General features: G+C 53.7%; 1 protein-coding gene across 1 annotated transcript in view; it reads right to left on the bottom strand.

The window, feature by feature from the left end:
* The window catches only part of syne2b (spectrin repeat containing, nuclear envelope 2b), an 84,246-nt gene that overhangs the window by 7,660 nt on the left and 48,650 nt on the right, over positions 1-27,936 (bottom strand). The window contains exons 81-117 of the mRNA XM_067243248.1: positions 26,112-26,366; positions 25,524-25,646; positions 25,273-25,394; positions 25,048-25,162; positions 24,573-24,608; positions 24,219-24,479; positions 23,905-24,093; positions 23,527-23,628; positions 22,846-22,950; positions 22,270-22,470; positions 21,996-22,169; positions 21,710-21,841; positions 20,921-21,114; positions 20,610-20,748; positions 20,290-20,505; positions 19,788-19,934; positions 19,228-19,404; positions 18,878-19,027; positions 18,561-18,704; positions 18,102-18,272; positions 17,885-18,018; positions 17,547-17,751; positions 17,199-17,381; positions 16,964-17,077; positions 16,711-16,865; positions 16,432-16,579; positions 16,239-16,333; positions 15,861-16,092; positions 15,353-15,547; positions 12,586-12,711; positions 11,763-11,918; positions 10,253-10,411; positions 9,042-9,208; positions 2,682-2,844; positions 1,608-1,795; positions 1,246-1,396; positions 538-720 (exon numbers count right to left, since the gene is read on the bottom strand). Of these exons, the coding sequence (XP_067099349.1) occupies positions 538-720; positions 1,246-1,396; positions 1,608-1,795; positions 2,682-2,844; positions 9,042-9,208; positions 10,253-10,411; positions 11,763-11,918; positions 12,586-12,711; positions 15,353-15,547; positions 15,861-16,092; positions 16,239-16,333; positions 16,432-16,579; positions 16,711-16,865; positions 16,964-17,077; positions 17,199-17,381; positions 17,547-17,751; positions 17,885-18,018; positions 18,102-18,272; positions 18,561-18,704; positions 18,878-19,027; positions 19,228-19,404; positions 19,788-19,934; positions 20,290-20,505; positions 20,610-20,748; positions 20,921-21,114; positions 21,710-21,841; positions 21,996-22,169; positions 22,270-22,470; positions 22,846-22,950; positions 23,527-23,628; positions 23,905-24,093; positions 24,219-24,479; positions 24,573-24,608; positions 25,048-25,162; positions 25,273-25,394; positions 25,524-25,646; positions 26,112-26,366 (5,907 nt within the window). The remainder of the gene's footprint in view (positions 1-537; positions 721-1,245; positions 1,397-1,607; positions 1,796-2,681; positions 2,845-9,041; positions 9,209-10,252; positions 10,412-11,762; positions 11,919-12,585; positions 12,712-15,352; positions 15,548-15,860; positions 16,093-16,238; positions 16,334-16,431; positions 16,580-16,710; positions 16,866-16,963; positions 17,078-17,198; positions 17,382-17,546; positions 17,752-17,884; positions 18,019-18,101; positions 18,273-18,560; positions 18,705-18,877; positions 19,028-19,227; positions 19,405-19,787; positions 19,935-20,289; positions 20,506-20,609; positions 20,749-20,920; positions 21,115-21,709; positions 21,842-21,995; positions 22,170-22,269; positions 22,471-22,845; positions 22,951-23,526; positions 23,629-23,904; positions 24,094-24,218; positions 24,480-24,572; positions 24,609-25,047; positions 25,163-25,272; positions 25,395-25,523; positions 25,647-26,111; positions 26,367-27,936) is intronic.

Raw genomic sequence — 27,936 nt, 5'->3', positions numbered from 1 at the left:
CTGATTAAAACTAATTAAAACAGCGACTGAAATATCCTTCATCTGGTGTGGGCCACAAGTCATTAATGGAAACAGCTGCTTAGCAACGTGACTCGTCTTGCTTGGTCACCGTCTGGGAAATGACCTTAATACACCAGGGCTTAGCTGATCAGCCCCAAGGAGAAACTCAGCAATACACACTACAGCCTCCTTATGTGACCCCCAGACCAGCGCCCTCTTCAGGAGCACTGCTGCCACTGCAGGCAGAGACCAGGCCTGCTACTGGAGTTATCCTCTCCAGCTTTCAGCTTCCAACCCTCACAGCTGACATCCACACTAAGAATAGCTGGCAGACCTAACCCTTTATCCTCAAGAGGATCTATAAACTACACCATTTATGTGAGAGAAACAATACAGGCTAATCCGTTGACTGGAATGACCCCCTTTCCAACTTGAGTTTGTCTTGCCAACAGTGAATTCAGAGTCTTGTTAAATTGTACAGTAGATGCCACAGTATAGTATCACCCTGACCCTTGACCTCTAACCCTGCCCTCTCACCTTCAGTCTGCGGAGAATGGCGGCCACCCTCTTCTGCAAGCTGTCCCAGCGCTGGTTCCCTTCATGGACCATGACCTTGAGCTTGCTGGCCGCGTCGGTGCGGTTCTCCCTGGCCAGGCGGCGGTACTGCTTGTTGACCAACTCCAGCTGGGTCAGACGCTCGTGGACCTGCCTCTGGAAGGCCTGCGAGGGGGTGGGGAGAGGCCAGGGAGGAAGGCAGGGGTGGTGGGGGGGAGGCCAGGGAGGAAGGCATGGGTGGGGGGGGGAGGGCAGGGAGGAAGGCAGGGGTGGTGGGGGGGAGGCCAGGGAGGAAGGCATGGGTGGGGGGGGGGGAGGGCAGGGAGGAAGGAGGAGACAGCAGGAATGTTAGGACTCTCCCCAAATCAGTCCTGGTATATTTGATAATTTTAAAGCAGTGTATAGCTACATAAAGATGGATGTTATATAGGGTGAGGCAACAATGTTTTGTAAACAACGCTATTATACTGTAGTCCATGCAGCGGTCCAGAGAAACAGAGGACTTCATCAGAGCTCTAATCTCTAATCTCTTTTAGTAATCCATACTGCCGGACCAAAAGCTTCCTCTGTGGGCAGTTTCAACACCACCTGAGATGCCCATACGAATGACAAAAACACTAGTGTAGCCCTGGCTGAACAAATGGAACTAACAGTGTTCTGTGTTGATGTAATGTAGGCGCATTAACGGACCTCAAACTTCTTGAGCTCCTCCTTGGCGCTGGTGTACAGGACCTCAGAGGAGGCCGGGTTGGCAGCCGTGCGCTCAGCCGTCCTCAGCCAGTCCTCGAAGCGCGAGTAGTCGTCCATGAACTTACACCACAGTCGCCATGTCTCCTCAATCCTGACAGGAAGGAGGAGAGGAAGGAGGAGAGGAAGGAGGAGAGGAAGGAGGAGGAGAGGAAGCAAAGGAAAGAAATAACATCCATAAGAAATTCAAAATAAACAATTTAACAAGAAACTGTCGATAAATCACATTAACGGGGGAACAGCCCGTTAACAAAATGCGGTGTGTCTGCATCCAGGTCTCCTGTGTTTGTGTGTGTGGCCCTCACTTCATCCTCCTCTCCATGGACATGGCACAGATGTTCCTCCAGCGTCGGTCCAGGCTGCGGCTGGTCTGCTGGATGGAGTCGTTCTCCGTGTCGCTCCCACAGGCGTCCGCATCGTGGAGCAGCACGTCACACAGGGTCAGCACCGACGCCACCCCCTCTGTGTGCTGCTCAATGTCCCTCTGCAGGTCCTACACACACACACACACACACACGCTATTAGTTCTCAGTTCTTCAAGGTTCTTGGAGCACCTAAACTAGAACATCGAAGGAGACGTTTTCCAGGGCTGCTACTTTAGAATGTGAGGTTGCCCCGGCAACTTAGAACTGAGTCTTGCCGGAGCCATTTTCTCCTCTTTCAGAGCCGTCCATCCTCTTTAATGACAGGAGCAGACTTTTCTCTGCTACAGAAGCAGGTATGAAGCCCTCGGCCCCCCTCGCTCTCTTATCCTCTCTCATCAGTTCTCATCCTCTCTCTGTGATGAATGGGTAGACTACAAATATTAAAGTCCAATTCTCTGTACACTGAGATTTTCCACGCCCTGGCTTTCACCTCAGCACACGGGAACCCTCTCAGCCTGACGTGAGTCTCCTAACAGCCCCTGCTCTCTCTCAGCCTGACGTGAGTCTCCTAACAGCCCCTGCTCTCTCTCAGCCTGACGTGAGTCTCCTAACAGCCCCTGCTCTCCGCACCCTGCTGGGGCTTCAATTACGGTGCAGCGCTCGGATGTCCAGAAATGACTGAAGTCTTCCACTTCAATCAGACCCGTTTTCCAACGTGTTCTCTCAGTTCCCCACAGAATCCGGCCCCTTTGCTGCATGCCTACCTCTCGCTCTCTCGCTCTCTCGCTCTCTCTCTCTCTCTCTCTCTCTCTCTCTCTCTCTCTCTCTCTCTCTCTCTCTCTCTCTCTCTCTCTCTCTCTCTCTCTCTCTCTCTCTCTCTCTCTCTCTCTCTCTCTCTCTCTCTCTCTCTCTCTACCTTTCCTGTCACGCTTCACTTACAAACGGGCCAAAAACGCATAAAAACAGACAGAACTTGGAGCAGGCCTGGGCTCCTGGTCGCGCCTCCGACCGTACCTGCAGCTCTGCCAGCTTCCTCTGGATCTCGTCGCTGTGGCAGACGCTGTAGACCACGGGTTTGTTGAGCTGGGCCTCCACGCGGGACAGCCAGGTCCGCAGGTTGCTCATGTTCTTGTCCAGCTGCTGCACCGTCACCAGGGTCTCCCTCAGCTTCCTCACCCTGCGGGGACACAAACACAGAAGCCCGTCAGCCAATCAGGGGGCCAGATCCCCTGCGGGCACAAACACAGAAGCCCGTCAGCCAATCAGGGGGCCAGATCCCCTGCGGGCACAAACACAGCAGCCCGTCAGCCAATCAGTGGGCCGGATCCCCGCCCGCCCATCCGTGATGTCATCGGCTGTGGCTTCGACCTCACCCTTTCTCTCCTGTTTGACCTGTGGAATGTTCTAGAGGACACAGGGGTTGCGACAGCAGGTCACACTGAATGTAGACGGCACATGCTTCACCTTTAAGCGGAATGTTTGACTTCCAACCTGTGATCTTCCGGAGCATACGAGCTCAGCTAAACCTCATAACACGACAACTTTGAACAGCCGACGTAAACATGACGAATGAGAGGCCATACTGCCAAAACTCTGCCATCATTCCCCTAAAACGCATCCTTTGGTCTAGAGAGAGAGAGAGAGAGAGAGAGAGAGAGAGAGAGAGGGGACTTCACACTATGTGATTATCATAGTTCTCATTCTCACAGACACAAGAGCGGGGGGGGGGCCACTAGCGCAATGCATGCTGGGAGCAGGAGTGACCTACATCCGCCTGCCCTTCTAAATGACGACGCAGGAAGAATGTGAAACAGAACTGGCATTCCAGCTTCACTAACTGGCCAACGACCCGCATCGGTGTGTTCTCCAGGACGCACGGACAACAATACAATGTGGCATTCCACAGTCATGTGACCTAAAATAGAACATTCCACAGACAGATCCCACAAGCCAACCCGTTTGTGTGTGTACGTGTTTGTGTGTGTGTGTTTGTGCAGGCGCGTTTGCGCATGTGTTGAGTGTGTGTTTACCCATGAACTGTCTGATTCACGTTCATTCTGCTACGTCTCTGCTGTATGTGTAGATAGACTGACACCGCGGTTTTCAAGGTGACTGGTGTTTGCTACTGGTCTACAGCTAGACATACGGAACACAAAAGCTAAACCAGCAACAAGCAGCTCTGTGAACGCCACGATGCATCCTATTGGTCATTCCTCCGGTGTTAACAAGGCACGGTGTCAGATACTGAAAGCGATCTGCAATCGCAGAGCCAAACACACAGACGAGCCGGCATGTCTATTTTGGGCTGGGTAATTGTCTTCATCAGAGAGGCGTTCAGTGAGATCCTAGGTGGTGTGTGTTCCAGAGGGTGTATGGCGTGCGGAGGAGGAGGAGACGGCATGGATGCGTACACCATCACATCGTACCGAGACACACCAAGTCTCACAGCCCGCGGCGTGAACACGGCGCAAACACACCGTGAAGCTGTCACCGTAGCAACACACCGTGAAGCTGTCACCGTAGCATGCAGAGACACACAGCCATGAATGGAAGACGCAGCTACATGCATGCAGCGATCAAGAACAGCCCTTCCCCCCTCTTTCTTGCTCAGCATCTCTCCCTCTCTCTCTCCCTCACACACACACACACTGAACGAGGCGTCCTCTCTGCTCCCCCTTTCACCCGGCTGAGCTGTGGGGCAGGAGGGCGAGGATTAGGGGGAGAGAGAGTGGTACTCACGGGCTGGTGAGGAGGGCTACTCCATGGCGGTTCAGACGTCAGCGAGCGTGCTCCCCCCGCTCTGCCTGCCACACGCTCCGCTCTCAGCCCCTCCCCCCCCACCCCTCCCCTCCCCCCCCACCCCTCCCCGTGCCCCCCTCCCCCCTCAGACGGCTCCAACTCACAGCCTCCACGCTGGAGCAGGGCTGAGGCAGCCATGCTGAGGCAGCCATGCAGAGGCAGCCATGCTGTGGCAGCCATGCTGAGGCAGCCATGCTGTCTACGCGCAGGGTCGCCTGAGGATGCTCTGTCAGGCAGCATGCGCTGTGAGCCAGTTTGGCTCTTTAGGAGGTTCTGTGGTGTTTACCACAATAACACAGCACATCTGATATTTTGTGAGCAGGGGGTGGTTGGCGGGGTGTGAATGGGGGTGCGGGATGGGATGGGGGGGGTGGGGAGGGGTCACCTGAAGGCCAGTGAGGGGGGATTAGAGCCCAGGGCCATTAAAGCCCATTAAAACAGGTGTGGCCGTGAGGGGATTACAGGGTGGCACCTTGTCAGTCCTCTGGGAGTCCCTGCCTGCTGTCTGACAGGTGGCCCCCTGGGGGCCCCAACCCTTCAACAAGTGTTGCCACTGTTTGGTCTGCCGCAAAGAACTGAGTATCACTTAGCATGTACACCCCCCTTTTTCTTAGTTGATATAACTGTTACGTTAATAAGTCCAGAGCTTCAACGTTGAAAAAGTTGTTAATTGAATCCTGGAAAGTCAGTTATCCTGCACAAAGAGACACTCTCTCTCTCCTTCTCGACACTCTCAAACTGACGACTCCAGCTCACACCCTCTCCTCCCAACTTCATTCGTCACCATGGCAACGGAACGAGCGACAAGCTTGGCCTGTGTGAGTTTGAGAAGCATGGCATTGCCATGACAACAAGAACTTCAACTACACAAAAGAGAGCCAAAACGACAAAGTTCCCTTCTTTTTTTTTTACGATCACTCTCACACTCAAGAAAACACAGTCCACTTCAGGACTTCACATGAACACCTCACAAAACAAGACATGTATATAAAATCCCTTTCTCCTCAGTCTTAGGCAACAAAGGAAGTAGATTTGCGAGCAGAGCAGACTCCAGGCCATGGGGGTTAGGAGAGGGGTGCAGGGGGGGTGGGGGGGGGGGTTGTTTTATCAAAACATCTGCCTCATGCCTGCTTCCCCCGTAGACAATGGTGCAGGGTTCAGGGGCCTTGGAGCCCTGGGTCTGACCATGTCTGTGGGCCGGGGGTGGTGGGGGAGGAGGGGGGGGGGTGTGACGGCACAATGGCTGGAGTCAGCAGATGGCAGCTGCTGGACAGAGTGACGAAACACCCAGTTTACTTTGGGGGACAAAAGCTGCTGTGGAGCCAGTGTCAACGCACCTAATCCCCCCCCCTGCAGGCACTCTCCCTGCACGTCCCCCAGCACACACTGGGCTGCACACCCACCCAACGCCCCAGACTCCCTGCACGTCCCCCAGCACACACTGGGCTGCACACCCACCCAACGCCCCAGACTCCCTGCACGTCCCCCAGCACACACTGGGCTGCACACCCACCCAACGCCCCAGACTCCCTGCACGTCCCCCAGCACACACTGGGCTGCACACCCACCCAACGCCCCAGACTCCCTGCACGTCCCCCAGCACACACTGGGCTGCACACCCACCCAACGCCCCAGACTCCCTGCACGTCCCCCAGCACACACTGGGCTGCACACCCACCCAACGCCCCAGACTCCCTGCATGTCCCCCAGCACACACTGGGCTGCACACCCACCCAACGCCCCAGACTCCCTGCACGTCCCCCAGCACACACTGGGCTGCACACCCACCCAACGCCCCAGACTCCCTGCACGTCCCCCAGCACACACTGGGCTGCACACCCACCCAACGCCCCAGACTCCCTGCACGTCCCCCAGCACACACTGGGCTGCACACCCACCCAACGCCCCAGACTCCCTGCATGTCCCCCAGCACACACTGGGCTGCACACCCACCCAACGCCCCAGACTCCCTGCACGTCCCCCAGCACACACTGGGCTGCACACCCACCCAACGCCCCAGACTCCCTGCATGTCCCCCAGCACACACTGGGCTGCACACCCACCCAACGCCCCAGACTCCCTGCACGTCCCCCAGCACACACTGGGCTGCACACCCACCCAACGCCCCAGACTCCCTGCACGTCCCCCAGCACACACTGGGCTGCACACCCACCCAACGCTCCAGACTCCCTGCACGTCCCCCAGCACACACTGGGCTGCACACCCACCCAACGCTCCAGACTCCCTGCACGTCCCCCAGCACACACTGGGCTGCACACCCACCCAACGCCCCAGACTCCCTGCACGTCCCCCAGCACACACTGGGCTGCACACCCACCCAACGCCCCAGACTCCCTGCACGTCCCCCAGCACACACTGGGCTGCACACCCACCCAACGCCCCAGACTCCCTGCACGTCCCCCAGCACACACTGGGCTGCACACCCACCCAACGCCCCAGACTCCCTGCACGTCCCCCAGCACACACTGGGCTGCACACCCACCCAACGCCCCAGACTCCCTGCACGTCCCCCAGCACACACTGGGCTGCACACCCACCCAACGCCCCAGACTCCCTGCACGTCCCCCAGCACACACTGGGCTGCACACCCACCCAACGCCCCAGACTCCCTGCACGTCCCCCAGCACACACTGGGCTGCACACCCACCCAACGCCCCAGACTCCCTGCACGTCCCCCAGCACACACTGGGCTGCACACCCACCCAACGCCCCAGACTCCCTGCACGTCCCCCAGCACACACTGGGCTGCACACCCACCCAACGCCCCAGACTCCCTGCACGTCCCCCAGCACACACTGGGCTGCACACCCACCCAACGCCCCAGACTCCCTGCACGTCCCCCAGCACACACTGGGCTGCACACCCACCCAACGCCCCAGACTCCCTGCACGTCCCCCAGCACACACTGGGCTGCACACCCACCCAACGCCCCAGACTCCCTGCACGTCCCCCAGCACACACTGGGCTGCACACCCACCCAACGCCCCAGACTCCCTGCACGTCCCCCAGCACACACTGGGCTGCACACCCACCCAACGCCCCAGACTCCCTGCACGTCCCCCAGCACACACTGGGCTGCACACCCACCCAACGCCCCAGACTCCCTGCACGTCCCCCAGCACACACTGGGCTGCACACCCACCCAACGCCCCAGACTCCCTGCACGTCCCCCAGCACACACTGGGCTGCACACCCACCCAACGCCCCAGACTCCCTGCACGTCCCCCAGCACACACTGGGCTGCACGCCCACCCAACGCCCCAGACTCCCTGCACGTCCCCCAGCACACACTGGGCTGCACACCCACCCAACGCCCCAGACTCCCTGCACGTCCCCCAGCACACACTGGGCTGCACACCCACCCAACGCCCCAGACTCATTGGAAAGAAATGAACAGACCCTGGTCTAAACGACAGTGTCTGTCACTCAAGCACAGGGACCTGTCAATCACCCCCCAGCCTGTCACCCAGACGGCCACTCCCTCTTCACCTTGTCGCCAACGGAGAGATCAGAAACAAGAGACCAGTACCAGCTGCCAAGAGAGAGGGAGAGAGGAGAGGAACCCCCCCATAGGTCCCTCTGGCGACGAAACACTCAACTGTGGCCAGTTTAAAGGGTTTTTCCTGCTGAGAGGAAAAAGCTAATAGACACAGGACTTGAGAGACACTGACCTAAGTGCAAACCAACAGTTTGCCATAAGTGTAACAAAACTTCTAAACTGGTTCACTCCGTCTGAAATCCTTTCAGTGCACTCTGTGCTGTTATACTCTGTCATTATTTTGAGCCCAGTCTGCTCTTGGGCACATCGGTAAACAGAACGTAGTTCGGAGAAAGTAGAACATAATGATCAGAACCCAGAGTAAACAATATCTCATAAGTGGTCTGAATTAGAATATGCCTCATGGACCTCTGCAGACAGTAGCTTTGTTTGCAGGGGCAACATCAGGCAGGATGACAACCATGCCAAAGCACTTAAAACTTAACAACCTCTCAGACTATTGCAAGGATATGTTTAATCCATGTCTGCAAACTTCTGTTACTCAACGTTTTAGTCTTGGTGACTCAGCGCAGGTAAAACAACCCTGTAGGTGATTAGCTTGTGTTTGGGCTCATCTCCAGACATTGTTTGCGACCAACCCCGCACTGACCCATCCTACTGCATCGTGGCGTAATACACGAGAGCTAAGTCTGCATGGGTCTGTCATAGGTCCAGTGTTGGACTGGGATTTGCTTTTATGGATTAATAGCTCTATCCCTGGCACTCTGAGCCTCACTCAGCTATAATCTCCAGGCTGGGAACATTAGTAGCAGCAGATGTACCCTGTCAACCCCCAGAACCCACCTCGTCCAGGGGCATCCCATTTCGATTGGAGCCTTCCACTCTGGCTGTGTTTAACTAACCCAATCCAACATGGACGCCACCGCAAGGGTGCTGACACACGGTCGGTTGTAACAGTTGTGATCGATTGAACGACAACAAAATATTGGGGTGGCGCAATGGGACTTTCAATGAGGGTTAGAAGAGGTCCGCGGATGGTGGAAGTGCTGCCGTACCTGGCCTCTATGTGGTCAAACAAGTGCTGCCAGCGATCGTTGACGTCCTTCAGCTTGTCGTTGATCTCCGTCTCCTTGGTCTTGTTGCTGGCGGTCATCAGCTGCTCCCCCAGCTGTTTCAGGTGGGTCTTGTTCTCGCTGAAGAGGTTGATCTCCTCCATGCAGTCCTGGTGATCGAGGTGGGAGAGAGGAGAGGGACAGAGGCAGGGGAGGGAGTCAACAGCGTGATGTCAGACATGGTGCTGAATGGTAAAAGCTTAACCCTTGTGTTATCTTCGGGTCATTCTGACCCATCAGTCATTGTGACCCACCATCGTATTGCGACAACTTTACCGCATACAAAAACAAAGTGAAGCATTTTATTTTAACCGTTGGGCTGTCTCAGACCCCCCACATTGCAAAGGTTAAAATAAAATTATTTTTATTTGTTTTTGTATTGGGTAAAATTGGGTAAACACAACGATGGTTCGTTATGAACCTTTGGGTCATGTGACCCGAAGGCAGCACAACACGGGCCTGTCACAGGCTGTTCATTCGGCATACCAGAGCCTTTTCCTCACCTCACACACACACACACACCCACACACGCATTCACACTCACAAACAAAAGGGTTTGCGCTCCACAAAACAGAACGACATGGGCCTGCTGAGACTGAAACAGCTGTTGTCCCGTTCCCAGACAGGGGAGTTCACCAGACACACCCCCTCCTTGTTTCTGCTAGTCAGAACATTGGACAGAAACCACAGTTCAGTCTGGAGCCTGGGCCACTTGTAGAGTACAGGTTTCCCTGTGTTTGCATGCCTAACTAGTTATTTTAAAACAGTAGGTCAAAGAGAATAAGCACAACCATCACAGGTGTGACTATCATGGCTATGTGACAAAATCCTGTCAACAAGTCGTCAACAATACAATGATCTAATCAAGAATGATTTAGGTTCTCAGAAACTGGGCCAGGGCTAAGGCTGTAGACAGCACAAATCTAATCAAATGTAATAAGTAGTGAATTCACAAGATTCCCCCCCCCCCCTGTGTCATGCACAAAGCAACAAGAACTATACTAAACATATCGTATCTGATTTAAGGGGGTGAAACAAACTTCACTCCGCGTGTATCATCAAATGAAATTCCTGAGTACACTGTACATTTGGCGGATAAAGTGTTTCTGATGTTCCAGCTGGTCTGAGTGTGTGTGTTCTCCACGGGCTCCTACCTTCTTCAGCTTCTCCACCATCTCCTCGATAGTGAGGTCGGCGTTGTGGGCCACCTTGTTTTCCATCTGTGTCAGCCATTCGCAAAGCTCCTTGTTCTTTTCATTGAAGATGATCCAGGCGTTGAGGCGGTCGGCAATCTCCTGTTTACGCAGCGACACCTGAGGGAACCGAGGTGATGAAAATAGTTCAAATACCGCAACTCTTACTTCAAACATGCCTCAACAAAATCTAGTCTGCTCCTAAAACTCAGGGACTAGGGATGCAAATACATTTTACCAATAAAATGGTTAGGCCTAATGGTCGACCATTAGGCCTAACCTTTAACCGACAAGATAAAAAATGTAGCCTAGAATGGACTGTGACTCATAAAATAAAAAATAAAAAAACAATACAACAAATGTTTTCTACAGTTATTTTGCTGCTGCTCAACAATGAAAACGGAGAAGGCCTAGCAGAAAGTTGCTAGATTTGTCGCTAGATACGACTTTTGTCAATAGAGGTGAAAAATTGCTAAATCTAGCGACATTGTCGCTAAATTGACAACACTGTTTAACCGATAGTAAACAGTTAAACAGTGAGCATCCCTTTTAGGGAGAGCTGGTTTGTGAGTAAACTAAAACTAAAACACTTTACACCGGTCAATTACATCCTCAACCCTCCCCCCACCACCCAAAACACATTATAGCTCCTATATTATACAATATAGGAGCCTAGCCAAAGATTGAAATTAAACAAAACAATCTTCATTAGAGCCCCATTTAAATCTTAAATTGGGGGGCCTATATATACTGTAGACAGAAACAGTTCCACCTCTATCTCTGAAAGTTAAGGCCCAATGTTACTGAACTCCACGAACATTTAATAAACTGAAATATCAGTGACTGCCCCAATTTTGTCAAAACTCTAGCTGGAGTTTTGCCCCTTCACACACTCAACTGAAAAAGTGAAAGCTATTACGATCTCCATGGCAACCCCAGTTCCCTGACGGCAGACTGATGTCCATTACAAAAGCCCTGCTTCCTGAAGGCCTGAACTCATTTTCTCCCAACACCATCTGTTCACACCACTACCACCTGCTATGAAACCCATACATAACATCACCAAACCAAGCAGATCAAATACCAACGGACACCATTTAAAGAATAGAAAAGTTTTTTTGCTACTTTTTCTTTGTACTTTTTTTTCTACACTGACTCGCTTGATACATGACCTTGATCCACCAAAAACAAATCAGCTGACAATCTGATGCTCTCCCAAAACAAGTTCTGATTCAATATAGAAATTGAATTTCATCTCGTGCCAACTGGCTCTCTTTCTGTCTTCAGGCATCTGAGGTAACGGGAATGTCAAACTGTTGCAGCTGCTGTCCAATCACAGCCTAACAAACACAAAGCACACCCAAACAGACACACAGTTCCTCGGTTCCTCCTGCTGCCTGCAGCGACACTGATCTCTGATCCCCGAGCCGGGAGTTCCTCCAGCCCTGTTCCCAGACCCGCGGGGCCCTACCTTGAGGCACAGCTCGTCCCACTGGCAGTGCAGGTTCTCCACCTGCTCCTGGAGGAGTAGGACGTCGTCAGCGATGATGTACTGGGACAGGTCTGTCTTCATGGTGGCCAGCTCCGTCAGGCTCTCGGCCCAGTCGTCCAGGGAGTCCTCGGCCTCCTGCATACCATAACACAGCACGGCAGCGGTCAGAGCCCCTCCTCTCACTCCAATCCTCTCAACTCCACTCTGCCCTTTCTCCATCTGCCCTGCCCCTCGCGCCCGTGTCCTCTCTCTTTCTCTTTCTGTCCCCGCCCCAGAAGAGGATTAAAGGCTGCAGCAAGCTGGCTCGGACCGGGGGAGGGAGGGGATTGGGGGAGGGGATTGGGGGAGGGGAGGGGAGGCAAATAGGGAGGAGATAAAGCCATGATGGAACAGGAAGGATGAGTTGAAAAGCCAAACCTGCTGGCTGTTTTGGCTGCGCTCTCGTGGGCTAACAGATATGGAATCTGTTTGAGATGTGCTTTAGAGTGACTGAAAGCTTGCTTGTTTGTCTCCAGCGGGGCCTTTTGTTCTGTTTATACGTTACAGTACTGCTCACACAAACTTGGATTTGCCTAACGCCACAAACAGTTAAATAGATGATTTAATGATAAATGAAAATGACTACAAGGATATTGTAGCTTAACCCTAACAGAGTAGGGACATAACAAAGTATTGGTTGTTTAATTGATACAGACCCTGTTGTGGCTGGTTTGCCTGTCCTGTGTGTGAGGAAAGCAATTTCAATGCAGTATGTTGTACTCAGGCAACAAGCAGTGAGGTGAGCAGGGAGTTGGTCTGTCACCTTGGTGAGTTGCTCTGCGCCTGGCATCTGGTCAAGATGTTCTGGGAGTGATTGGTTCAGTCTGGTCTTTATGTTCTTCAGCTCTTGAACGCTGTTGCCCAGTCCGGCCTCACAGCTCTCCCAGTTCTTAGAGAAAAAAAACGATCATAAAATAGATGCAGGAGAACATAAAATGACACAACGATTCTTTGGGAACTACACCCAAAAGAAAAGCTGAGAAAATATATCAAACTGAGCAAACACACAAAAAATAATTGACCTATTAAAACATCTCCATTAGCTGGAGTGATAAAGAGAGGAGACAAATGTTCCAACATAATGTAATCAGTCATGTAGATGAGTAGATTAAAACTTTCCCGGTAACGCCTCTTCTTTCCCTTGAATGTTATCAGAGCAGGGCCGTTCTGCTGATTAGGGGCTGTAGAGGAGAGGCCAGGTGGAGAGACCAGGGGGCAGGGAGAGACCAGGGGGCAGAGAGAGACCAGGGGGCAGGGAGAGACCAGGGGGCAGGGAGAGACCAGGGGGCAGAGAGAGAGACCAGGGGGCAGGGAGAGACCAGGGGGCAGGGAGAGACCAGAGGGCAGGCAGAGACCAGGGGGCATGGAGAGAGACCAGGGGGCAGGGAGAGACCAGGGGGCAGGGAGAGACCAGGGGGCAGGGAGAGACCAGGGGCAGGGAAGACCAGGGGGCAGGGAGAGACCAGGGGGCAGGGAGAGACCAGGGGGCAGGGAGAGACCAGGGGGCAGAGAGAGACCAGGGGGCAGGGAGAGACCAGGGGGCAGGGAGAGACCAGGGGGCAGAGAGAGACCAGGGGGCAGGGAGAGACCAGGGGGCAGAGAGAGACCAGGGGGCAGGGAGAGACCAGGGGGCAGGGAGAGACCAGGGGGCATGGAGAGAGACCAGGGGGCAGGGAGAGACCAGGGGGCAGGGAGAGACCAGGGGGCAGGGAGAGACCAGGGGCAGGGAAGACCAGGGGGCAGGGAGAGACCAGGGGGCAGGGAGAGACCAGAGGGCAGGCAGAGACCAGGGGGCATGGAGAGAGACCAGGGGGCAGGGAGAGACCAGGGGGCAGGGAGAGACCAGGGGGCAGGGAGAGACCAGGGGCAGGGAAGACCAGGGGGCAGGGAGAGACCAGGGGGCAGGGAGAGACCAGGGGGCAGGGAGAGACCAGGGGGCAGAGAGAGACCAGGGGGCAGGGAGAGACCAGGGGGCAGAGAGAGACCAGAGGGCAGGCAGAGACCAGGGGGCATGGAGAGAGACCAGGGGGCAGGGAGAGACCAGGGGGCAGGCAGAGACCAGGGGGCAGGGAGAGACCAGGGGGCAGAGAGAGACCAGGGGGCAGGGAGAGACCAGGGGGCAGAGAGAGACCAGGGGGCAGGGAGAGACCAGGGGGCAGGGAGAGACCAGGGGGCAGAGAGAGACCAGGTGGAGAAGGGAGGAACGAGATCTGAGCACTAATTCCCAGACAGACTTACACTAAGCTGCCCAACCGAGCTCCACAGTCTCCCTTCATCCCTGCCTCTTCACCCTGCCTCTGCAAAACTGCACCCAGGCCCAATTTGTTATTGGCTCTGTAAAGCCCCTTAATGCACGTAGATGCCTTTGATCACATTAAAGTCTGGCTCAGACACCCTGAGAGACATCCAGTGTATTCTTCTGGAGGCTGGATGCCAGATCATTAGGGATGCTGGGTACACAGCATCTGCTGTTGGATGCAAACCCACACCAGATGGACTCTGCAGCATTCCGATGGAGAGAGAGTCGTGCGAGCTAACTGCCTTTGAGTCCTACATCCAGGAGAAACTAAGCTCTTAACCCCTCAGCCCACTTACAACCCTGTCAGAGAATAAGCCACAGGCAGCTGAAGGTAGGCTACCAGGTACTTGTTACTCACCTACTTTCAGCACCTTTCAGTAAACTTCGGATGATGAAAGGGACCTGTCTTATTTCCTCAACCTCTATATTCACTCTTTAAACAGAGGCACTGAGGTTTTTCCATTGTGTCTCAAATGAACCAGCAATTCACTCAGTGAACTTGCGGCTCTGTAAAGTGCCCAGGCTCGCCCCGCCCGGAGGCCGGGTCCCGGGGTGAGAGTGCTGGAAGGACGCGGGAGGTTTAGTGAAGGAAGGCTAAATGTGGGTCAGTGGGCTGAGCGCTGTGTTTAAGAGCCGCAGGTGGAGGAGAGGACGCTGGGAGCTGAGAGCTGCTGGCTGCTGCAGCAGGCGAGAGGAGGAGTGGGGAGGGGAGGAAAGGGGAAGAGTGGGGAGGGGAGGAGGGAGGACAGATCCAGCATGGGACTGAGGGAACAGTAGCATTTCCAAGGATCTGAAATGCTGCACTTTAGATACGGCAGAGCCTGTATAGAGTAGCCCAGCAGGACAGACCTCGCAGGTGAGAATGTGTCCATCACACATCCCAAACCTGACGGCTCACCTGGCTAGTCATTAGCCCTCACCGCGAGAGACACAGGAAGGGAACACAGAGCTGTGCACAGAGAGCGCTGCCCTTTTTATAAAACATATCGAGTTACTCTGTATTGATTACACAACTTCCTCTCAACCCTGACCCATGGCGTGATCGATTTAAGGGTTCGTGTTTCACGCAGGATTAAATATCCAAGGGTAGCGCAAATATATGCAAAGATAAGTGTCTTTCAGTAAATGTATTTAGTAGGCACTTCTATCTAAACTTCTTGATCTGCAGTCAAGTGCTTAAACCACTAAGCTACACCCTACTCTATAAAACAAACAAACAAGTGGACTGAACCTGAACGATGGAGTCAGTGAGGTCCTTCCTCTTTCCCAGCATGCCTTGCAGGGCCTCCCAGTCCTCCTGCAGTGTGGCCAGCTCCGCCTGCAGCTGGCTCTGGGTGTCCTCGTCCCCCAGGGAGAACAGCTGTCGGCCCAGCTCCATGGTGTGGATGTAGCTGCATTGGTACCTCTGGAACAGCAGCTCAGTGTGCTGCTCAGAGACAAGGGGTCAGGGGGTCAAGGGTAAGGGGGTCATGGAAACGTACTTATGAAGGGTAGGCTGTTGTGTTTACTGGCAGTTTAAAAGCAGTAAGTCTCAAATTCTCAAAGTCGTGTTGTTTCAGTTAAGACTCTAGTGTAGTCAACGGCCTGTTTTAACAGTAATCTTTTTCCCCTGACTGTCTGACTGACTGACTGTCTGTCTGTCTGTCTGTCTGTCTGTCTGTCTGTCTGACTGTCTGACTGTCTGACTGTCTGACTGTCTGTCTGTCTGTCTGTCTGTCTGTCTGTCTGCCTCCTCTCACCTTGATGTCCTCCAGTGAGCATCGCAGGTGCAGCACGCTGCAGTGGGCGGGGCCAGTGGGTCGGAGGAGGGTGTGGGCGTCGGCCAGGAAGCTCTGCAGCTTCTTCAGGTTGCGTCTGTAGAGGTGCCAGTGTTTGACCAGCCCCTCCACCAGGGCGCGCCGCTGGGCCGCCCGCTGCACCGCCCCCTGCCAGTGTCCCCTCAGCTGGGCCAGCCTCAGGATGAAGTCACTCCTGGGAACAGGAACGAGATCACACCAAACATGGGTGGGTGGGTACAGGATGGCGGTCTATGCCTAGTCAGGATGGAACAGTAACCATGGATTTGAGGAGGAGTGAGTGGCAGTCTTGAGTGAGCGTGAACCAGGATGGCTCCGTACCTGTCCTCCACCTCTCCTCTCTGAAGGAGACGGAGGGCCTCGTTGATGACAGAGTGCAGGATCTGGTGGCCGATAGACAGCTCCTCCTGGAACCTCTGGAACAGTCACAACGGGTCAGTGTGGGGGTTGGATGTGTGCGTGTGTGTCTGTGTGTGTAAGTGTGTGTGTGTGTTTGTATGTGTGTGTGTCTCACCTGATGAACGCGTAGCTGTTCTCTCAGGCCCGTGTAGGTGCTGGCCAGGTCCACAGCCAGACTGTCCTCCATAGTCTGGAGGAACAGCATCCAGCTCTCACACTTCTGCTCGAAACTCTGCTGCTTCAGAGCCTCCGTCTGCAACTCACTGACACACACACACACGCATAGACACACGCACACACACACATGCACATATGCACATACACACACACATCATTTTCCACCCTTTCCACAGAAACACACAAACCCCCTTCCTCCAGAGTCCAGGAGCCTCACCTGCAGGCCTCTACAGCGCGGCCGGAGGCCTGAGCCCAGCTCCTGTTGAGGCTCTGCAGCCTCTGAGAGGCGGCCTCGCTCAGGGTCACCCTGAAGCTCAGCTCGTTCAGCACCTCCAGGTCAGGAGAGAGCCCGGCCAGCTCCAACAGCTCACACTGGGGAACACCAGATCACAGCCTCTCTTTAAGACAACACTCACTCACGGACCCTCCATGCGTTCATACTGGGAGCGTCAGCTCCACTGGTGGCCTACCTTGGTGGTGTCTCCGTGTGGAGAGACGTGCTTCAGCCTCTCCTCCCACTCCTCCAGGTGTCTCTCCAGTGTCTCCAGAAGGCTGTCGAACTGCTGCCGCTCTTCTAGCTCCTCCTACAGCGCACACACGCCTGGTTACTCTCTGATCCCTCCCCCAGCACAGCTCACCAACAGGAGCCAAGATGATGCTAACGCTAAAGTCATGTCCTAAGCTGGGGAATGAGTTCTACAGTACCTGTAGGTGACCCAGCTTCCTAGTCAGAGACTGGGTCAACTGTAAGACCCCACGGGTCAGCATACGGCTCTCTGATTGGATGAAGAGGGCGGCCGAGGGCTCCGCTCGTCCACTGAGGACCTTAGAGGCATCTAGCACCCCCTCCAGGTCATTCTGCAAACTGTCGGCACTCTCCTGCAGACTCTGGAGCAGACAAGCAGATGTACAGACAGGGTTTGACTGCAGAGGGTCTGAAAAGCCTCACTGATTCATGGCAAACGTTTTACTGTAAGTTAAGCTCATTGATAAGAGTACAAATCGGTATCGTGCACGGCTAACGAGATGTGGTGTTCTCCCCAGCGCACTCACGTGCAGGGTGAGCATGCGGCTGGTGAGTCTCTCCGTGGTGTTGTCCTGCCCGGGTGGTCCTCCCAGCAGGGCGCCCAGCTCCTCCTGCAGGGTCTGCAGTCTCTGGGAGAAGGGCTCAGCGAGGCCGACGTACTCCCTCCACACCTCCAGGACGGCCTGGCTCTTCACCAGCTGGAACCCCAGCTCACGCTTCACCTGGGCCCACCTGGAAGAGCCAGGGGACGGCCAGAGTTCAGGCGACGCATGCTTGTGGGTTTGTGAGTTTGAGTGCGTATGTGTGTGCAAGTGTGTCAGCGTGTGTGTGTGTTTGTGTGTGTGAAGCGTATCGCTGAACCAACCTTGTTTTCTGTCTGTCCAGCAGCTCTGCGAGGAGGAGCGCAGCAGAAGGACTGACCCTCTCTCCGAGGGATGACAGAGTTTGGCTCAGAGCCTCCCAACCCGCGTCGCAGCCCTCACTCTCCTCGTGGAGACGCTGAACACGGGAGCACATACAGAGGGACTCACCAAAACGTTAACAAAAAGCTGTGAAATGAGAGCATGCTGGGTGGTGACTACCTGCAGCCTGTGGTGGAGGGCTTGGTGGGCCTGGAGGGAGAGCTGGGGGCTGCCGTGGTACTGCAGGACCTGCTGGGTCTTCACTGTGCTCAGGACCGCAGCCTCCAGGCCGCTCTGCAGGCTGGCCCAGAGACCCTGCGCCTGCTTCAGGTCCAGCCTCTCATCTGTGTTCTGGATCAAATCAGCAAATTTAAATTCAATCATATTTCAATTCCATCAAATTCTGTAGCCCTTTTTACAAGGAATGGCATAGAGGGTGTCACGTACGCACATAGAACTGCACCTAAACCAACCTAAACCCTTAAGGATAAGACAAGTATTTAATATATATACAAATATATAATATAAAGAAAGACAATGTGGTGGCTCCATAACCGGTTCAGTTGCTGTGGTTAGCAATTTAGCCAGCTTGTATATCAGTTAGTTAGCAAGAGCCTGCTACCTTTATCTGGAGAGTACCTGTTGGGTGAGGGCAGCACAGGCGCTGACCGCCCGGTCTGTCTGTGTGATGATGTCACAGCTGCTGTCCTCGGTCTCTCCCAGGTGTTTGATCCTCAGCTCCTCAAGGGCAGCCGTCTTCACCCTGATCTTCTCCTCCAGCGCCTGGAATTAGCATCGGCACAGAGAGTGACTTTCCCTCTAATTCATCTGCTAATACTTTCTATTCCGCTTCTCATATGTGCTCGGTCAGATGCGTTCTCCATGCTGGCATGTTGTGAGATGAGGGTGGCGTGGGATCGGTTTGAATCGAGGTCGTGTGTCTCTGCGTTCCTCACCTCAGACGCGTGGATGCGTGCCTCCACGTCAGAGAGACTGACAGGAGTCCGGGTCAAGCTCTCCCTCTGAGCGGTCACCCAGGCGCACAGCTGCTGCAATGTGGCCCCTCTCTCTGCTCTGGTCTTCAGCGCCCGCTCCACGGTCTGCACCTGCTCAGGAGACAGCACAGGGACGTTCATACCCAAGCGGACAAACAACATACTTTTGCATATTCTACTTAAGCGTACTTAAATCTCATTTCAATGTATTCAACTGTATCGCTTTGGTACAGAAAGTACTTGGTTAGCATTTTATTAATTGTACCTAACTCAAAGAATTATATAATACAGAGGTTGGTTTATTTATGAACCTGCGAGTTCAGCGTTCCGTGGAGAGACAGCCAGCGATGGTTTAGGTGTCCCAGCTCCTCAGCAAACTGGGTCTGTTCACCTCGACCTCTCCGGCCCTCCAGCCTGGCCGTCTGCAACCCTGACTGGTTGACAAAGTCCACCGTGAGCTGACGGCCAGTCATGTCCACCTGACACTCCTGAGGGAGAGGGAAAGGCCATAGAGAGGGTGTCAGGTGGCTGAGCAGTTAGGGAATCGGGCTAGTAATCTGAAGGTTGCCAGTTCGATTCCCGGCCGTGTCAAATGACGTTGTGTCCTTGGGCAAGGCACTTCACCCTACTTGCCTCGGGGGGAATGTCCCTGTACTTACTGTAAGTCGCTCTGAATAAGAGCGTCTGCTAAATGACTAAATGTCAATGTAGAGAGAAGGACAAAGAGATGGAGGGGGAGAGGGAGAGTGACAGGGAGGGGGAAGTAAAGGGAGGGGAGAAGTAGAGAGAGAGAGGGTGAGGGAGAGAGACTTCATAAACCACACGACCAAGGAGTACGCCATGTCTGGCGGCTGTAGCTGAGCCACAGTACCTTGCAGCTCCTCAGCACCCTAGTCAGGTCAGGGCTGGAGGTCTGGAGGAGGCTGTCCTGCTGCTCCTGTAGCCTGGCTTCAGCCTCTCCTACCCAGGCCAGCAGCTCGGCCACGGCCCCCTGGGGAGGGAGCACCCTCATCAGCCTCTACAGACACGAGGGGGAGAGGAGGAGAGGGAGAGAGGGGGAGAGAAGGCGTGTGAAACAGAAAGATGTTCACACCAATTAGAAAGTGAAGGCTCCATCCATTTTTGTGAAGGCTGAACATGGGGGGTTTAATACTGGTAATGGGTGCTAAGAAACGTGTGTGCGTGTGACTGCATCTGTGGTCCTTGTGTGTGTGAGGAACTGACAGAACTGAATATGTACATGTTATTCTTTTCATTGAATCCTGCTATTTTAGCAGATGGACAGTGAGCACATACGGCACAGATATCGACACTGGATACGTTCTGGGCTCTATGTTCTAGTTCTCATTCTGCGGAACACGAAGTGCACACACCTGGTGCAGTGTGTGTTGGACCATGGGCACATCCGACACGATGACTGCCCAGTCCAGCTCTATCTGTCTGAGCTGGGTGTGTACGAGGCTGGGCTCTGGGGCTGGAGTCTGGCTCTCTGCCTCTCTTTCTGCCTCCATCAGCTGCTCTAGCTGGGCCCCAGTGGTGATCACAGAGCCCTTCAGATCGGACCTGGCCTCCAGCTCTCTCCTGAAGTCCTGAAACAAGACGACGAACGGGAGAGATTTCAATTAAGACCCTCTGGACTAACTGATGTTGAATTCAGTCAGAGTTAAAACGGTCAAAACGACTGGCAAGATACCAAGAACTGTTGGTAGTGACGGCTATCCTCAGTTAGATCTGGCTCCTGATTGGCTGTGAAAGGGAGCTGGCTCCACCCCCTCAACGCCTCCCTCGCTCCGTCCATCCAGCCGGTCAGCACGGCGGCGTCACGTGAAAACCTGCCGGACATCACAATAACCACTGTTACAAAGACGGGTGATGAACGTTAAGCTGTCAGGCAGCGCTGCCCGCCTGCAGTACCTGCTCCACAGCTTCCTGTGCCTGCAGTACCTGCTCCACAGCTTCCTGTGCCTGCAGTACCTGCTCCACAGCTTCCTGTGCCTGCAGTACCTGCTCCACAGCTTCCTGTGCTTGTCTGTGCTGAGCAGGCTCCGCTCCAGTCTCCTCTCCAACGCCGTCCAGCGGGACCCCTGCTGGCGCCAGGACGCACTCACGCCCCTGCAGCCCGCCACCTGCAGCCGACCTCCCAGCTCCCCCAGACGCCCCAGGCGACACCTGGTCCCCTCCAGAACTCCTTTCATTTCCTGCGACACATGGAGAGTCATTATCAGCCTCTTCCCCACACGGGAGGACAGAACCATGGAAGAAGAATCCCATCTCTCCCATGTTCCACTCCTCTCAGCCTCTCTGGACACAGCTGTGAATGAAGAACACTAGAGAAAGGGAGAGAGGGAGTTTGTGTGTGTGTGAGAGAGAGAGAGAGAGAGAGACAGAGAGAGAGAGAGAACGAGAGAGAGAGAACGAGAGAGAGAGAGAGAGAGAGAGAGAGAGAGAGAGAGAGAGAGAGAGAGAGAGAGAGAGAGAGAGAGAGAGAGAGAGAGAGAGAGAGAGAGAGAGAGAGAGAGAGAGAGAGAGAGAGAATCGATGATAATAGGCAGTGGGAGCAGGTGGAGAATGAACTGCTCTTTCTCTCTCGATGGCTGAACTCACATTAAGAGCAAAACGCATCCACAGCACTCACAAATAACTCTTTGTACATTTAAGTGGGGTCATTAGACTGACAAACAGAAGGACACAGCATGCAGTGTTCAGCCAACACAGAGATGTATTAGGCCTGGGAAGAGGAGTTTCTGATCAATCGTTTAATTCTGTTCGCAAGAAAATGCTGAGGACAAATACCTGGTAGACAGAAAGTTTCCAGCAGCTCTGTTTTTCCAAGTCCTCCTCCAGGTGCACTTTGGGAAAAGTAGTTTCCATGTCTTTAAAAGAGGTGTCCAGCCAGGCACTGTCTTCCTCCCACTGCATCCACATCTAGGACCAAACACAAAACTACCCTTCAGCATCACAGAACACTGAGCTGTATCATATATAGCGGCACCTAGATACAATGAGTAAGACATGCAGTCACACTGAGCAAAGCCATGTGGTCTATACAGAACTGTATTCTAGTGAAGGCATGGGTTACCTGGAGGGTTGTCTGTGCCTTAATGCCTCTCTCCAGGGCCTGCTGCTGCACTCTGGCCACCTCCTCCTGTAGTCCTGCCAGCTCTCCCTCCCACCCCTGGGGGGCGCTGGCCGGGAGCCTCTGGGAGAGATACTGCAGGGTCCTTAGGTGGATCCCCAGGAACTGGAAGAACTTCTGCCAACCACAGATACAGTCAGGAAGGCAAAACAGACACAAGAAAGACTGGTTGCTGTGACGATGATTTGTCCAAAATGACCGGGGGGGTTTTTCTGACCGTGTGGGTGTCGAGAAAGCTCTGTAGCTCCGCCGTAGAGCGTAGCTCCAGACCAGGCTGCCGCGCGAGCCGCTCTGAGCCCAGAGAGAGCAGCTCTCTCAGGCTGAGGAGCAGCCTCTCTCGCTGCCTCTGGAGCTCCGCGCTGGTCCTCTGCTCCTGGCACCTGCTGCCCACACGCCCCATCATGCTCTCCAGCGCACCCTGAGGGACGAGGCCACAGCGTCAGCGCTGCTCACACATCCCTCATAACTACACCAGCGTTTGTCTATTATCTGCAGTTCTATAGATGATTGGGTTGTTGAGAACTTGGGGGTCAGGTGGCTGAGCGGTTAGGGAATCGGGCAACCAATCAGAAGGTTGCCGGTTCGATTCACGGCCTTGCGACCTGACGTTGTGTCCTTGGGCAAGGCACTTCACCCTACTTGCCTCAGGGGGAATGTCCCTGTACTTACTGTAAGTCGCTCTGGATAAGAGCGTCTGCTAAATGACTAAATGTAAAATGTAACTTCTCCGTGGTGGAAGGAGGGTCCTTGAAGTGACAGTGAAAACCTAAGAGGAGGAGGTTAGATGCTGTACCTCCAGTTTGGTGGCCTCCTGCAGGAGGGTGGGGGGCAGGCCCTGGCTGTCAGCAGTCAGGGAGGACACCTGGCGGGCCTGCTGCTGGAGGTCCTGCTGCAACGCCTGGGGAGAGAGACACATACACCTGGATGAACACACACCTGGATGAACACACACCTGGATGAACACACACCTGGATGAACACACACCTGGATCAACACACACCTGGATGAACACACACACTTCTGAACACACACCTGGATGAACACACACCTGGATGAACACACACCTGGATGAACACACACACTTCTACACACACACCTGGATGAACAGACACGCTTCTACACACACACCTGGATGAACACACACACTTCTACACACCTCTTGATGAACACTGACACTTCCTGGCCACACACAACAATCTCACTGGTTAACCCACGTTAAATGTACAGTCTCATTTGTTAAAGTCCGCGACACTAAGTTTTAAAAATATATTTTTGCACACAATCCCTGGTCACACTTCCTTTCTCTTTTTAGGCCATAGTTTGTTCAGATGAAATATCAGGTCTGGAGAAAGGATTCTGAAGTTAGCAGATTATCAAGGATACAGTATATCATGGACTGCACTTGACTGTGCTCTTGTAGAACGCTCGCTACTACACGTGACCATCAAAGACGAGGTGGCTGCTGTTACCATACCTGTAACTGCAGGCTAGTGTCTTGGGTGGTAACTTCGTTAGTCATTTGGTCAATGGCCACCTTGTTAGAAAAGAGGGCTGCATGCAAGCCTTTCAACTCTCTCTGTTGAGTTAGACAAACACAGAATTCACTTCATTATTGAGTATGCGAAAACGTCAGTAATACAAAGGGCCGTTTGTTATTTAATAACATGAAACACGTTTAAACTGTCATTCATTTACAGACGTACCAAACAGTCTAGAAGTCACCGAGGGATCTGGTGACAATATCTGAACTTGACTCATTGATAGGCACAAATATGACATAAAATACTGACTTGGCCGAGACACATAATGAGTCAAAATAAGTCTCCTTTATAAATAACGTAGTGGACCTGACCTGGTGCTGGTGCATCTGTTCCTGCTGGGTCTGCAGCTGTTTCTCTCTGCTGGCCAGGCCGATCTGGACCACAGGCAGGAGCCTGCCCAGCTGACCCACACACGGCTGACCCGAGCCCAGAACGCCGGTGACCTCTGACCCATGAGAGCCCAGCTCGCTGGCCAGCATGTCCAACTCTGCAGCAAGACTCTGCTCAACGACAAACACAACCCCAGACAGTTGTACACAGCTGGGCTGAATCTATGTCGACGTACACACAGAATCGGTTTGTGATGGCGTTGGCCTGTGTTGACTGTGCAGGCGGGGGGGGGTACCGTGAGCAGCTGGCGTTGTGTGTCCTCACAGGCAGGTCCAGGGGGTGACTGCAGCAGGGTGTTGAGAGAGGAGAGGGTCAGGGCGACCCCATACAGCACATCAAACAGACCCTCGTCCAGTCTCTGCAGGTGCTCTTCCAGGGGCACCTCCTCAGTCGGGGCTTCCTTGGCCGTGCGTCCCAGCTCTCTCAGACGGTGGATGTGTGTGTGCAGGTCCTCCAGGGTGTGGCTTCCCACCACCACCCCTCCAGCTGCCTCTCCCCAGCCCACAGCTGCCTCTCCCCAGCCCACAGCTGCCTCTCCCCAGCCCACAGCTGCCTCTCCCCAGCCCACAGCTGCCTCTCCCCAGCCCACAGCTGCCTCTCCCCAGCCCACAGCTGCCTCTGGCCCCTGCAGACACCACAACTCCCCGTCAGGACCCGCCACATGAACCTACACTACATTTCATAGGATAGATAGGGAGTCAGGTGGCTGAGCGGTTAGAGAATCAGGCTAGTAATCAGAAGGTCGCCGGTTCGATTCCTGGCTGTGCATAATGACGTTGTGTCCTTAGGCAAGGCACTTCACCCTACTTGCCTGGGGGGAATGTCCCTGTACTTACTGTAAGTCGCTCTGGATAAGAGCGTCTGCTGAATGACTAAATGTAAATGTAGAAATCTATACTTTATGAATGAGGTAAAAATCGCTTTACTGTGCCTATGGGGTAAAAAAATTACACTTTACAAATTGAGAGAAATTCTACACTTTAACTAAAAGGTAAAAATCTACAATTTACCTATAGGTTAAACATCTGACACTTTACAAAACAGGTGAAAATGTTGTCTCTCACCTGAGCGGAGCTTAGCAGGGTGGTCTCCTCCAGCGCCAGCAGCTGGGACTGAAGGTGTGACCACTTCCTCTGACCCGCTGCCCCGCCCTCCGCGTCCGGCCCAGCCAACACACACCTGCAGGAGTGGACATGAGCGACCGCGTCAGGAACCATCACAACATGTATTCTTCATACAGTGTGCGCTTGAAGGCTTGATGTGTCTGCTGTGCTGGGTGTGGCTGTTACCGTGGGGATGGCTGGGTCTGATCCTCCTGGCCCTGGTCTTGGCTGAGGAGACGTGACCTGCTCCCCTGCTGTGCGATGGCCTTGGTCAGGCCTCTCTGCTCACTAAGCTCCTGCTCCAGCTCCTACCGCACACGGGTCAGAGACAACAGGATCAAACACTCGATGAGAGCCCAACTCATCTGGATGTGATCGGTAGAGGAACTGGAATCTTTGCTCCGTGTTTCTGATCTAATGCAGGACAGCTGCGGTACCTGCTGCTGCTGCAGGCTGCTCTGGCGGATGAGTTTGCTCTTGGATGAGGAGAGCATCTCCTGGACGCTGGCACTGCGCCTCAGCTCAGCCTTCGGGGGGCGCTCTCTAGGTGCTGAGGCCTGCTGGGAAAAGAGTTTTGACAACATTTCATAGAATGCAAAAGTTGGCAAAAAAAAATCCAAATAATGCAAATACATGCAAATACATTTGTTGCCTTACTGGCAACAAATGACTGATTCAGCATCTTCGTGTGTGTGTGTACCTGTTCCCCTGTGTGTGTGTGTGTGTGTGTGTGTGTGTGTGTGTGTGTGTGTGTGTGTGTGTGTGTGTGTGTGTGTGTGTGTGTGTGTGTGTGTGTGTGTGTGTGTGTGTGTGTGTGTGCGTGTGTCAGGTGGGGGAGCGGTGAGGGAATCGGGCTAGTAATCCGAAGGTTGCCAGTTCGATTCCCGGTCATGCAAACTGACGTTGTGTCCTTGGGCAAGGCACTTCACCCTACTTGCCTTGGGGGAATGTCCCTGTACTTACTGTAAGTCGCTCTGGATAAGAGCGTCTGCTAAATGACTAAATGTAAATGTGTGTGTGTGTACCTGTTTGTGTGGGAGTGTGTGTGAGTGCTCTTCGTTCTGCCTCTCCTGCAGCAGGAGCTGGAAAGTGACCAGGCTGGTCTTCAGCAGCTCCAGCTTGGAGGAGAGCACCTCCGCCTCCTCCACCTCCGCCTCCTCCGCCTCCTGCTGTTGAGTCTCTACTGACCCCCCCTCCACCTCTCCTTCCCCCCTCGCCTGTGGCTGCAGGCCCAGTGCTGACAGGACCGCAACCTTCTGCTCAATTTCCAGAAACATCTCCTACACACACAAGAACACACACACAAGAAACACACAGCCACAGAAAATAAGACTGATTGATAAAGCAGAAAATGGGTCCGACTTTGAGATAACCGCCCCTCGTATCTGAGGAAGGGCTAATGCGATTCAGAACACAAAGTGCGTGCGAGATCAGGGAGCAGAATCACATTCACACATGCTAATCAACCTAGAATGAGATTCAGAATGAAGAACCAGAAGACTCTCCTGGGATGAACTGCCCGATTACTTCGCCTGTGTTTACTCTACAACCCTCCCTTATGACGAGGCAGCCTCATATTTCCTATATCTTCAGTAGGTGAGTCACAATGCAGAGAACATCATGCAGAGTCTGATGAAGAGACAGTTGTACAAGCTCTCCCTCCTGAGTCCTACTCCCAGGCCTGGGTACACATCAGATGTGAGTCATTAATAGGCGTTGACTAAAGCCAGAGGTTCAACTGGTCCGATCCAATCAATCGCCTTGTTTTTGTTTGCTCACAAAGCCTTCATTCAAATGTGCCTGGCTATAGGGCTGTGCATAACCCTTTCAATGTTTAATGGAGGGATCTGGTTACAGTACACGCCCAGGGTCAGCAGGGCACGCAGGCAGATCATCCTAGATTGATGAAACGATGACAGTGATGTGTTAGTCTCTGCATGGACACGGACGCAGTGCTCAGTCTTTCTGTTCTGAAACTGGTAACGACACAGAACATTTCAACGTGCTAATTTCCCACCGTGAGTGTTCCTTTTAGTGTTTATACAGTCTCAGGACTCTATGGACCCATATCAACACTACTGGTGGTAAAGCAACACTTGGAAAATGTGCTGTGTGTGTGTGTTCAGGTGGCTGTGTGTGTGTGTTCAGGTGGCTGTGTGTGTGTGTTCAGGAGTCAGGTGGCTGAGTGGTTAGGGAAAGGGACTAGTAATCAGAAGGTTGCTGGTTCGATCCCCGGCTCTGCCAAATGACGTTGTGTCCTTGGGCAAGGCACATCACCCTACTTTCCTCGGGGGGAATGTCCCTGTACTTACTGTAAGTCGCTCTGGAAAAGAGCGTCTGCTAAATGACTAAATGTGAATGTGAAATGTGAATAGTGATATGAAACAGCACCGGGGTGCTGCTGTGTTACTTGTGGTAAAATGAGGCAAAGATGTGTTCAACTAGTAATCGCTCATATCAGAAGAGATAATCACGTTCCTCTTATCAGTACGACGGCCTTTATTAGAGGCTGTCTGAGACTGTGCACGCGGTCTTTGTTACTTGGCCGGCAGCTGCGTCGTAAACTCCTCCCTCAAGGCAAATACCAGCACAACACATTAGCCCCCCCTGAATGTTTGTTCAACCTTGTCTGTTCTGAATGTACTCTGTCTGCCGGGAGACAGCTTCAGTCACTCAGCCCAGCTGCCTGTTGGACTGAATCCCAATCTCTCCCCCTCCGCAGACACACTGTACGCAGAGCAGTCGTAAAACAGCGGACAAACTCAACTCATGGAGAGCGGCCCAGGAACGCTTTGAACTAAGGACAATCAAGAGCAGTAAAACAAACCACTGGAAGGGAGGAAAGTGAAA

This window comes from Osmerus mordax, chromosome 9 (genome assembly GCF_038355195.1).
Source record: "Osmerus mordax isolate fOsmMor3 chromosome 9, fOsmMor3.pri, whole genome shotgun sequence".
NCBI lineage: Eukaryota > Metazoa > Chordata > Actinopteri > Osmeriformes > Osmeridae > Osmerus > Osmerus mordax.
The sequence above is the reverse complement of the archived record's forward strand: the minus strand, read 5'-3'. Positions and strand labels throughout refer to the sequence as shown.